This window comes from Molossus molossus, unplaced genomic scaffold (genome assembly GCF_014108415.1).
Source record: "Molossus molossus isolate mMolMol1 unplaced genomic scaffold, mMolMol1.p scaffold_m16_p_4, whole genome shotgun sequence".
In the NCBI taxonomy this organism is placed as follows: Eukaryota; Metazoa; Chordata; class Mammalia; order Chiroptera; family Molossidae; genus Molossus; species Molossus molossus.
Window position 1 is genome coordinate 111594933 of NW_023425377.1, and position 12178 is coordinate 111607110.

Sequence of the window (12178 nt, forward strand, 5' to 3'; positions counted from 1 at the left end):
CATGTAGCTAAAGTTATAGCTCAGGCTATGATTACCTTTCTTTTAGATAAGCATAGGGTGATTTCTTATGTTAGCATTGTTATCCTTACAAAATGGCCCCATTCCCCCCTCTAAAAATAAAGGGAATCAGAAACTATTATTTTAAAGGAACTGGGGTTAAAAATAAAAGGGAAATCTAAAATGCTTATTGCTCATAAACATGTAGAAAACAGTGTTACAAGCACAACAATGTTCTTTCATTATAAAATTAGACTAAAAAGTCAATACAGAACTAATCACATATTTAAGAGATTATTAATAAAAACACAAACTATTTTGCAGAAATGGCTCATTTCATTATTACAGTGCTATACTTGTTCGAACTAATTTATTAATTGTAATATGATACTAGATATTTATACTTCATATATAAAACCATCTTATATTCTATTTGTAGAACATATTTTTGGTTGCTAACTAGTGATAAAAGTGAAGCTCTATGGTCTTATCATCAAAGAGCAGTAACAACAGTTATAGTAATATCCCAATCAACTCCCTCTCCTTTCCCCTAAAAAGAATAATTATATTCTTAAATTAACACCACTATTCCCACTGTGCGCTGTCTGGTTTACACTTATGCTTGAGGTCTTAAATCACATTTTAGCTTTTGTACTACCTTCTTTATCTTTATCAAAGGTATTAATCTCACCATGAAATTACCAGTTCTTAATGAGTTCACTCTACTGCTATCACCTCTTCATTTCTAAGCATATCTAAATGGTAATTTTACTGCATACCTATTAGATTTTTTTTTTTTCTAAAATAGCCAGAAATCTACCTTTATTTTGTTTCTTCAGAAGGGAAGGGCAAGAGAAAGATGGAAAAGGAGAAAATAATTTAAAAAATGATTATTTAATTTACAATTCCAAATCTTCCAAAAGCTTTTCTAGTGTAAATTTGGGCTTTGCAATCAGATAATATATTGTTGTCTACTACTATGTCCTATATAGTCAAAACTATCATCAACAAAGAAATAAGACTAAGTTCTTTACAAGCATGTAGATATATGTCCAAGCAGGCTATATTACCTTCTGAATGCTTGAAAGTTGATTTTTTTTTGAATGAGCAAATATAAATATAGAAGTGGGCAAAAGTAGGTTTACAGTTGTTCGTATGGAAAAATACAATAATAATATAAAAATAAACTGTTTCAAGTACTGTAAACCTACTTTTGTCCACCCCTGTATTTGTACATTATTGTAATACTCATTACTTAAGTTATTTCAGAAAATGCATATAATTTATTTAATTAGAAACTTTGAGATATATATATATATATATATATATATATATATATATATAATTTATTTTTATCCTTACCCGAGGACATTTTTCCACTTTTTGTTCAGTTAGAGTGGGGAGGGAGAAAGAGAGAGAAACACTGACGTGAAAGGGACACATCGAGTGGTTGCCACCCGCACGACCCAACCAAGGCCGGGGACAAACTGCAACCGAGGTACGTGCCCTCCTTAGCGGAAACCGAACCCGGGTCTCTCCGGACCACAAGCCGACGCTCTACTGCTGAGCCAAACCGGCCAGGGCTATATTTTTTTATTGATTTTTAGAGAGAGAGGAAGGGAGAGGGAGAAAGAGACAGAAACGTCCATGAGAGAGAATCATCAACCAGCTCCTCCTGCACACCCCCTACTGGGGATTGAGTGTGCAACCTGGACATGTGCCCTAACTGGGAATCAAACTGGTGACCTCTTGGTACATGGGTTGACACTCAACCACTGAGCCACACCGGCTGGGCAGCGGCTTTGATATTTTTACTTCTAATTTTTAAAAAATTTATTGATTTTTGAGAGAGAGGAACATCGATTTGTTGTTCCACTTACTGATGCATTCATCAGGTGATTTTTTTTTTTAAGTCCTTACCCAAGGATATGCTCATTGATTTTAGAGGGATGGGAAAGGGAGGGTGGGGGAGAGGGGGAGAGAGGAAGAGAGGGGGAGGAGGTGAGAGGGAGAGAGGGGGAGAGGGGAAGAGGGAAAAAAAAACACCGATGTGAGAGAGAACGTCACTGGGTGCCTTATGTATGTGCCCTAACTGGGAATCTAACCTGTAACCTAGGTATATGCCCTGACCAGTAATAGAACCCACAACCTTTTGGTATATGGAACGATGTTCCAACCAAATGAGCCACACTGGCCAGGGCCAGTTTAGTCTTGTATGTGCCCTGACTAGGGATAGAATCTGAAACCTTGGCATATCCTAACCTTGGTTAGGATGACACTCTCTAACCAACTGAGCAACCAGGTAATGACATATTTTCACTTCTGTTTAAAATTTTTTCCACTCATAAAAAGAACATAACAAGCAACTTAGTTCATAGTAACACACATAATATTAATCTTGGTTTGCTTTACAATACTCTAAACATACAATCAATAATAATGCTGGTGGTTCCACATTACTGTTCAGACTTAACAATTCCTAACCCGAGTCTTTTGCTGTTATTTAGAGTTACAGGTGATTTAACTACCACATGACTCATTACTAGATGCCAAGTTAATTTTAGTTGAGTAGCAGTTCGGGGTATCCTGAAGATGCAGTCTTTATTTTTCGGCTTTACTAAGCCAGATCACAATTTTCAATTTCAGATCTAACTGCTCCTTAAATTAATGATTTCATATTTACTTATTTCAATTAGGCAAATATTTCAAAGGCAACCATTTGTTATCTCAACTACATTTTCCTTTTCAGAAAGGTTGAGGAATGTGCACGTGCTCCACGGTAAGAGCAATAAACCTCAGGATGAATGACTAAGTTATTATGTCAGAAGATCTCCTTCTCGGAAATTTTGAAGATAAACCCTTTCTCAAATAGCTTACACATGCCTGGGCCTGAAGACAGGGACAAATAATTGATGGTTTCTTTCTTGGGAGGCTTTGCTAGTATATCTGCTACATTAGCTCAAGTCTGAGTTTTGTTTGTATAACAAATAGACATAAGGTTACTGACTGATGACCAAGCCCAACAATTAGGGCAATTAACTACAGAAATCACTCATCCTAACCGATGTAGATCGTGTAATTGTTAGTAAGGCTTACTTCCTACAAAGCCTGTCATTTCTTTTCTGTGGAGACGAGGCACTGAGCAGTCTATGTCACTATATGGTTTTCTGGGACTAACTACATTTCCAGTTAATAACCAATACCTGCAATCCTACACTTCATCGATCTCCTTTCAATTTGTCTGTGGTGGTCAGTATTCCTAAGACTTTCACATTGGGTACACTGATAATGATTTTAGTAAAACTGAGATCCTGTAAAAGTGAGGCTCTGACCCTGGAGGAAGCGAGTAAACAGATAAAGCACTGCTTTCCTGGGATGCCCTAGATAAACGGACCAGTTCCCAAAATAACATTTCGTCACTTCTCACTTGTAATAATTGATAATCAAATTACTGAAATCTAACAAAATCAAAACCAGTGATATAGCTGGTTAAAAGTGGTAGAAATCTGGATATATTTTAAAGGAGGAGTCAATAGAATTTATAGGATATGGGCTGAGAGAGAATGAATAGCCCTAATCTGGGACTAATGTTTTCGTGGTCTTGGAATTCTAAAGCAGTCAATGGTTTTCATGTATTTTATTCCTTTACACTGTTCACATGCGCAAGAGATAACCATCAGTGACAATGACATGTGACATCTCATGCAGACAGAGCAATAACTTTAAATTGCTGGTTGTGGTGACAAGTGGAGTGGTTTTGAGGAGATCCAAAACACTCTGAAAATATATTCTTTGGAGAGAAATGCCACAATCTCAAATTTGTAAGAAATCATAAAGTTACATGTAAATAGATTTAGGACTAATCTACCATCTTATCACTATACACAAATGCAACTCAACATTAAACTAAAATTTCCAGACACAGTTTTTCAATGTAGAAAGCTTGTCGTGACTTACCAAATGGAACGCCTCTGGAGAATGCTGAAAACTAAGCAGCATGTGAGAAAGAACTGCAAGAGCACCAGGTCTCACAAGAGGAAACCGAAGTCGATTAAAAACCTTCAAAAAAGACAAGACATCCATCTACAGTGTTTGTAAGGAAGCCATTAACCCAATCAGTGGCTATTTTGCTAGGGCCAAAAATTATTTATGTGAATATCCCCCAACTTTTTTTTTCAAATATATTTCTATTGATTTTTTTTTTTTTTTTTAGAGAGAGAGAGGAGGGGGAAAGAGATGGAAACATTGACAAGAGAGAAACACTGATCGGCTACCTCCTGCACGCCCCCCACAGGGGATTAAGCCTGCAACCTGGTCATGTGCCCTGATCAGGAATCGAACCAGGACCTCTCAGTCCGTGGGATGACACTCAATCCACCTAGCCACACCAGCCGGGAAAATCGCCTAACCAACTCTTAAACTTCCTGATCAAATACAACTCTGTCAAACCATGTTTAAAGATGGTAACTCTCTGGTCCATTAGTCATTCAATTAATCTGACAAATATTTATTGAGCACCTACTATTGCTTAGCACTGTTCTAGGCACTGGGGATACAACAGTCAATCACAAAAAATCTCTTACAGAGCTTACTCTCTAGAGGGTAGGTAGAGACAGTAAAAAGTACATGGAGCCCTGGCTGGTGTTCTCAGTGGTTAGAACATAGGGCCATTCACTGAAGGGTCATGGGTTCGATTCCCTGTCAAGGGCACATACTTGAATTGTAGGTTACAACCCCAGTGCCGGTGAGGGAGCATGTGGGAAGCAACTAATCAATGTGTCTCTCTCACATCAATGTTTCTTTCTCTCTACCCACCCCCTTCCAGTCTCTCTAAAAAGAAGAAAAAAAATCAATGGAGCCCTGGCCAGTTGCTCAGTGGTTAGAGCATAGGCCTGCGGTCCAGAGAGACCTGGGGTTCAGTTCCCGCTAAGGGCACGTACCTTGGTTGCGGTCTGGCCCTGGCCCTGGTTGGGTCGTGCGGGTAGCAACCACTCGATGTGTCCCTTTTACATTGATGTTTCCCTCTCCCTCCCACTCTATCTGAATAAAAAATAGAAAAATGTCCTCGGGTGAGGATAAAAAAAAAAAGTGGTAGCATTCTGGATATTTTTTAAAGGATTTGTAGGACGTGGGCTGAGAGGGAATGAAAGGAGACATGGATAGCTTCAAGGTTTTTGGCCTGAGCAAGGGGAAGGATGGAGTGGCCATTTGAGATCAGGAGACCAGTTCTAGAGGGAAAAATCAAGGGTTGATTGTGGATAAGTTGAATTTGAGATCCAAGTATGGACAACTGGATACATGAATATGGAGTTCATGGAATAATAACGGACTAGAAATATAAAACTGCCAGTCATTAACTTAGAGGTATGCTAAGTATGGGCTGAGAAGAAAATAAACCAAAGATGAAACTCTAAGGCACTCTGAGCTTAAAAAGATCCACTATAGGAGACTGAGATTCCAGTGAACTAGGACAAGAACAAGGAGAGTATGATGTTCTGGAAACTAAGAGAGGCAAGTGCTTCAAGAGGGAGTGATTAACTGTGTCAAATGCTGCTAACAGGTCAAATGAGAGGAGGGCTGAGAAATAACTCCTGGGTTAGTAGCACTGGAAAACACTGGTGTCAAAGACAGCTTTGGCAGAATAATCTTAATAAAAGCTTGATTAGCTGGATTCAAGGGAAGATGGGAGACACAGGTTTTCATATTAGATATTTGAAAACAGCAAAATTATTTTAGTTACCCATACTTAAATAACATTTTAAATTTCTATAGCCTATTCAAAATTATTATCCAAAACCAAACCAAACAAGAACATACTCAAAATTAAATGCTTTAAGGGGACAACCCAAAGATAAAAAGATTGATTATATAAGTTCATACAGTCTAACAGATCTATATACTCCCACTTACCAGTTCTATTTTCAGTAAAGTAACATCTATCAAAATAGTAAACTTTTGGACAGCTGCCAGTCCTTTCAAGAGTGCAATCACCCATGTATCCACATGCTGGGCCAATGGCCAGGACAGCCAGTCAATCATTCTGAAAATTAAAGAAAAACAAAATTATCAGCATTAATAATATTTTCAATATTAGTTAGTTATAACAGGTTACACAGTACATAATCACCCACTTAGTGACTCAATATTTACTGAGCTTGCTTATGGAAAGCACTAATCAAGATGTGGAAATGAATATAGTGGGTGCTTATACCCAAGGAGTTTCCAATCTTGTAAGAGGAATTTCTTATCTAACACATTTCCATAAAAAGGATTTCTGATAAACTATCATCTCACATTAAGTTTTACTTTCCTCCCTTCCTTTTAATCCTCACCCAAGGATACCTTTCCACTTTTGTTCAGACAGAGTAGGGGGAGAGGGAGAGGGAGAGAGAGAGAGAGAAAGAGAGAGAGAGAAACATTGACGTGAGAGGGACACATTGACTGGCTGCCTCTCACATGACCCCAGTCAGGGCCGAGGATAAACTGCAACCGAGGTATGTGCCCTTGACTGGAATTGAACCCGTGACTCTTTGGTCTGCGGGCCAACACTCTAACTGCTGAGCCAAACCGGTCAGGGCAAAACAGGTTTAATCTTAATTAATGGAGAATAAAACTAATTTTCCCTTTTAGATGGCAACTTTCGGGCTAGATCCAGCCTTCAGTTTTATTTGTTCCAATGTTCTAAAAATTGGGAAATTTCATATAAAAAATTGGATTTCTGACTTCTTTACCTTACTCCATGTGTACCCAATCTCCTCACCACTCTAAAGAAATTTCAAATCAGGAATAACACAAATTAGAATCCATAAATATTTGAGTGTCTATTATGTAACAGTACTGTGTTAAGTGCTGGTACTGTGTTAAGTACTGAGGATATAATAGAGTAAGATATGACTTCTGCCCTCAAATTGGTAAGAAAAGTTAGCAATTTGTCAGCAGCTACACTTTTATTCCAGTTCTGCTTCAATCTAATTGAACTTGCGTAAGCCCATGTCCTCTCAGGCACAGGCATTTATAATGAGTTATTTTTATGGTTAATTATGGTAATCTTACCCACCATGTATTGGTTACTATTTGAATTTTAAGTACACTTAACACTGATATTCTGATTTAATTTCTTACTATTTAACTATAGTTGTTACTTTTGTTCTTTGAAGTCTTGTTTCCTCCATTAGACCACAAGCTTAAGATTTTATCTTAATTTGTGAAGAATAAAATCAATTTTCACTTATAGATGACAGCTTAAGGGCTAGACCCAACCTTCAGTTTTATTTGCTCCAATGTTTAAAAATTGGGAAATTTCACATAAAAAACTGGATTTCAGCCTTCTTTTTATTTACTTTTTTTAAAAACTTATCTTTATTGTTGAATGTATTACAGATGTTCCTTATTTTTCCCCCATTGACCCCCTCCTCCCCATTCCCACCCCCTCCTGCCTTTCTCCACATTGTTGTCTGTGTCCATTGGTTATGCATATATACATATAAGTTCTTTGGTTTATTTCTTCCCACCCCACCAACCCCTTTTCCCTTTGAGGTTTGTCAGTCTAACAACCAATTTGACCTTCTTAATCCCTTCACCTTTTTCACCCATTCCCCCAACCCCCCTCCCATCTGGCAACCAACAAAATTTCTCTGTATCTGTGAGAATGTTTCTGTTCTGCTTGATTCAATTATCGATAGATATGAATTCACTGCCATTCTGTTTGTTCATATTTCTTATCTTTTTCTTCAAGAAGACCCTTCAACATTTCATATAATAATGGTTTGGTGGTGATGAACTCCTTTAGCTTTTCCTTGTCTGGGAAACTCTTTATATGGCCATCGATTCTAAATGACAGTTTTGCAGGACAGAGTAATCTTGGTTGTAGGTTCTTGCTTTTCATCACTCTGAATATTTTTTGCCACTCCCTTCTGGCCTGCAAAGTTTCTTTTGAGGAATCAGCTGACAGCCTTATGGGAACTCCCTTGTAGGTAACTAACTGTTTTCTCTTGCTGCTTTTAAGATTCTCTCTGTCTTGAACCTTTTGCATTTTGATGCTGATGTGTCTTGGTGTGGGCCTCTTGGGGTTCATCTTGTTTGGGACTTTCTGTGCTTCCTGGACTTGTATGTCTGTTTCCTTCACCAAGTTCGGGAAGTTTTCTGCCATTATTGTTTCAAATAGGTTTTCAATTTCTTGCCCTCTCACTTCTTCTGGCACCCCCAAGATGCGAATGTTGGCACGCTTGAAGTTGTCCCAGAGGCTGTTACACTATCCTTATTTTTTTGAATTTTTTCTTTTTGCTGTTTTGATTGGGTGTTTTTTGCTTCCTTATATTCCAAATCAATGATCTGCTTCTTGTCTTTATCTACTCTACTACTAAATTTGTGTAAATTACTCTTTATTTCAGTTAGTGCCTCCTTCATTTATGACTGGTCCTTTTTTATGCTCTTGAGGCCCTCACTAAGTCCACTGAGGTTCTCACTAAGTCCATTGAGAATCCTTATAAGCAGTGTTTTGAACTCAGCATCTGTTAGGTTGCTTATCTCCATTTCGCTTAGTTCTTTTCTTGGGGTTCTGTTCTGTTCTTTCATTTGGGACCTGTTTCTTTGTCTCCTCATTTTGGCTGCCTCCCTGTGTTTGTTTCTATGTACTACTTAACAAGAGGTGTGGGGCTAGCTGAGACCAGATGCTGCTCGTTTGAAAGAATTTAGGAAAACCTGAAGCAGGATCCAAGACAGGCCAAACCTATTGGTAAAGTAACTGCTTGGGTGGGCCTGAAAGTTGGGTGGGGCAGGGCCTCAGGGAATCACCAGAGTGGGGCTACCAGTGTGAGCCAGGTTGCTAGAGTCCCAGATATGGAGGCTGTCTGCTGCCTCAGGGAAGGGCTCACCAAAGGAACAAAGGTCTTTGACAACGCGTCTGTCCAGAAGTAAGCTGCCTCTCCAGCCTTCACTCCAGTGCCAAACAGCTCAGTTCTTCCCCATATGACTTTGGTGCCTTTCAAGCTGCCTACCCCACGCTGGAGCCTGGAGGGTGCGAGTCTGAGTAAGTCTGTGTGCGGGCCATTTAAGAGGAGCTGCCTGGCCCTGGCCGGTTTGGCTCAGCGGTTAGAGCGTTGGCCTGCGGTACAGAGAGACCCGGGTTTGGTTCCCGCTAAGGGCATGTACCTTGGTTGCAGTTTGTCCCCGGCCCTGGTTGGTCGTGCGGGTGGCAGCTACTCGATGTGTCCCTTCACGTCGATGTTTCTCTCTCTCTCTCCCTCCCGCTCTATCTGAACAAAAAATGGAAAAATGTCCTCGGGTGAGGATAAAAAAAAAAAAAAAAGAGGAGCTGCCTGGGGCTCCAGCTGCCTCAGCCTCAGTTCCCACTGGTTTTACAGCCAGACATTATGGGAACTTCTCTTCCTGGTACTGGGACCCTGAGCGGGGCACCTGGTGTGGGACGGGGACCCCTCAGTCCTCAGGGAGGACCTTCCCAGCCGAGGTGTCCTCCTGATTTTTATCCCCACACGTGGGTGTGGGCCCAGCCCGTCCCCTCCGCCTCCTACCAGTCTGGATGTGGCTGCTGCTTTAATTCTGTAGTTGTAGGACTGCCATTCAGCTTGATTTCAGGAGGTTTGAATGATGATTGTTCTGTAGTTGTAATTTTGATGTGGTTGTGGGAGGACAAGATATGGCGTTTACCTACCCGCCATCTTGACCAGAAGTCCTCTCGGGTTTCTTTTTAAAAAAATCACACCAGCAACACTTAACTCATATTTCCTTGTGGCAACAGGACGTTGGATTGAGGATCAGCTTTCTCTTTTTGAAGGTGGTTGGGTACCCATTCCCTATTATTTCAGCTGTACCTGGGTTAATTCATACTTTGATATTGCTTATCTGGTCCTGGTTTGGTATTTGCATTTCTTTGCATTACAGAAAATGACAGTAAAACATGTGTGGGGAAATATAGAGTATAGGAAAATATAAGGTGGGAGTATGATAAAAATAAACATTGCTATCCTTTTTTTTTTTTTTTTTTAAATTTTTTTCCCTTTATTGATTTTAGAGAGGAAGTGAGAAGGAGAAAGAGATAGAAACTTCGATGAGAGAGAACACTGATTGGCTGCCTCCTGCGTGCTACCCACTGGGGATCTGGCCCACAACCTGAGCATGTGTCCTGACCGGGAATTGAACCAGCGACCTTTTGGTGCTTGGATCAATGCTCAACCACTGAGCCACACCAACTGAAACTGCTATCCTTTTCAATTACATTTGTAATATAAGAATAACTCCAGGTAGATTATGGGTTAAACAGCATCACGTAACTAAATTGGAAATGCAATACAAAAACTGGATCACAACCTCCCATAGAAACAAATAGGTAAAAATTAATTTCCACATATGTTTTAACAACAAAATAAAATCATAAGTTGGATACTATGGTTGTTTTGAAAAGACTGAAAAATTAAGACCCGGAGTGCTAAATGCCAAGAAGTGGAATTTGCACCTGACTTAGTAGTTAAAGTCACTGTAGTTTGATCAGAAGGGTAAAATGAGTAGGTCAGGCTGACTTAAGAGAGAGATAAGTCACTTCTGGCAGAAAGACCAACTAGAGGACTCTGCTGCAATATTATGGCACAACATAAAAATGTTACCTATAATTACCTAGGCAATGAAGGTGATGGACCAAGTGATTTCTAATTTCACTTTCATTTGCGAAATCTGTAATTCTCTGCATCTTTCTATTTTACTTCGAGGACAACATAATTTATGATCTATTCATCTTAAAAAGGAATAAATTTTAGTGCTGTTGCAGTCACACTGACAAAGGAGTATAGCTGCTAAATAGGACACAGAAGTTTCGTTGTGGAGAGATGGGGGAGATAAAAGTGGTCCTTAAAAGTAAATGAACATGAGGACTCTACATAAAGACTTGGAACTCAACCACACATGTATGAGAATTGATCAAGTGATAAGAATAAAGGGAAAAGTAAATAAAAAAAACACTATGAAGAAGATCCTAACATTATGGTGTCAAAGGACTAGCTACTGAATAATAAGGAAGAAAATCAATATAAGGAAGAATAAAAATCCTCATTTTAAACAGACAAATGCTAACCGTGTAGTACTCAGAGACCCCAATTGAAAGAGAAAGTAAAAGCATATATATAGCGAGGAAAAAAAAAAAAGATCTCAGAGGGAAGAAATAGGTAGCAAGAAACAATGAGCAAAGGAATTATTAAAATATACTAATAATCCAACCAACTCCTGACTGTACAATAAATGTAAATGTATGTTTTTGGAAATTAAAAAAACTGGAATAAAAATGGATGTGTTCAATACTGGGATGCCTAGCAAGCCTATATGGTAAGGTAAACAATCCATTCCAATTAATTTAGAGAATTTTTATATATTTGATTCCATGATTTCACTTTTAAACATATCTCCTAAATTTTTCATTATTGACAAAATACAACAAAATATCTTCTCCTCCCAAATCTACAGTTACCATCTATAGTGTCATGAAGAAGTACCTGCAAAGAGCTTGGGTCATACTTGCATCTTTGACATTTGGATCCGTAGTAAGGCTCCTGATGAGAACTGTAATCATCTGAAGAGGAATATGCTGCACAAGGCTTGCCAATGCTACAGAAGGTTCAAATGATGCATCTATTTTTTTTTTTTTAATTAAAAAGAAAAAGGGATATGGCAAGAAGGTTCAAGTGAAGTATTGAGAGAGAACAATTAACAACAACAACAACAACCTGCAGCAAAGGTGTTAATCAGGAAATAGTTGTTATGCTGTACCTCATGGGTACCCTAACATAAAAGGAATGTTACATTACAGAAATTAGAGATTAAGAGTAACAATGATTGCTCCTTCAATATAGACAGAACTACTGCAATATAAAAACTTGTTCACTATTGCCATATTTGGTCCATAAATTACTTTATTTTCTTGCATTCTTTAATATTAAGTCATCGTCTGCTAAAATGTTCACTTAAAAAGAAATGTAAAGTTTAAATTTCCACCTTAGATCCTCCAAAGTAACTTATAACTATTAATTACAGTAGTCTCTAAATTGTTCTAAAGGAAGATTTTAAAAAATCTCTTAAAGATGTAGAAATTAAGGTGAATTTGGAGGGTATTTTGCTTAAACCATATAAAAATTAAGCAAATCCAAGGTCAGCATGTTTATTGCTACAGTTGACAAAG

At 38.6% G+C, this 12178-nt stretch overlaps 1 protein-coding gene across 2 annotated transcripts in view; it reads right to left on the minus strand.

Annotated features, from left to right (window-relative positions):
* USP38 (ubiquitin specific peptidase 38) overlaps positions 1 to 12178 on the minus strand; it is a 31539-nt gene that overhangs the window by 17199 nt on the left and 2162 nt on the right. Inside the window, exons 2-4 of one of the 2 annotated variants that reach the window (XM_036240023.1) lie at positions 11496 to 11631; positions 5908 to 6037; positions 3955 to 4056 (exon numbers count right to left, since the gene is read on the minus strand). In XM_036240023.1, coding sequence (XP_036095916.1) covers positions 3955 to 4056; positions 5908 to 6037; positions 11496 to 11631 — 368 coding nt within the window. The remainder of the gene's footprint in view (positions 1 to 3954; positions 4057 to 5907; positions 6038 to 11495; positions 11632 to 12178) is intronic. The other variant, XM_036240024.1, reaches the window with a different exon arrangement.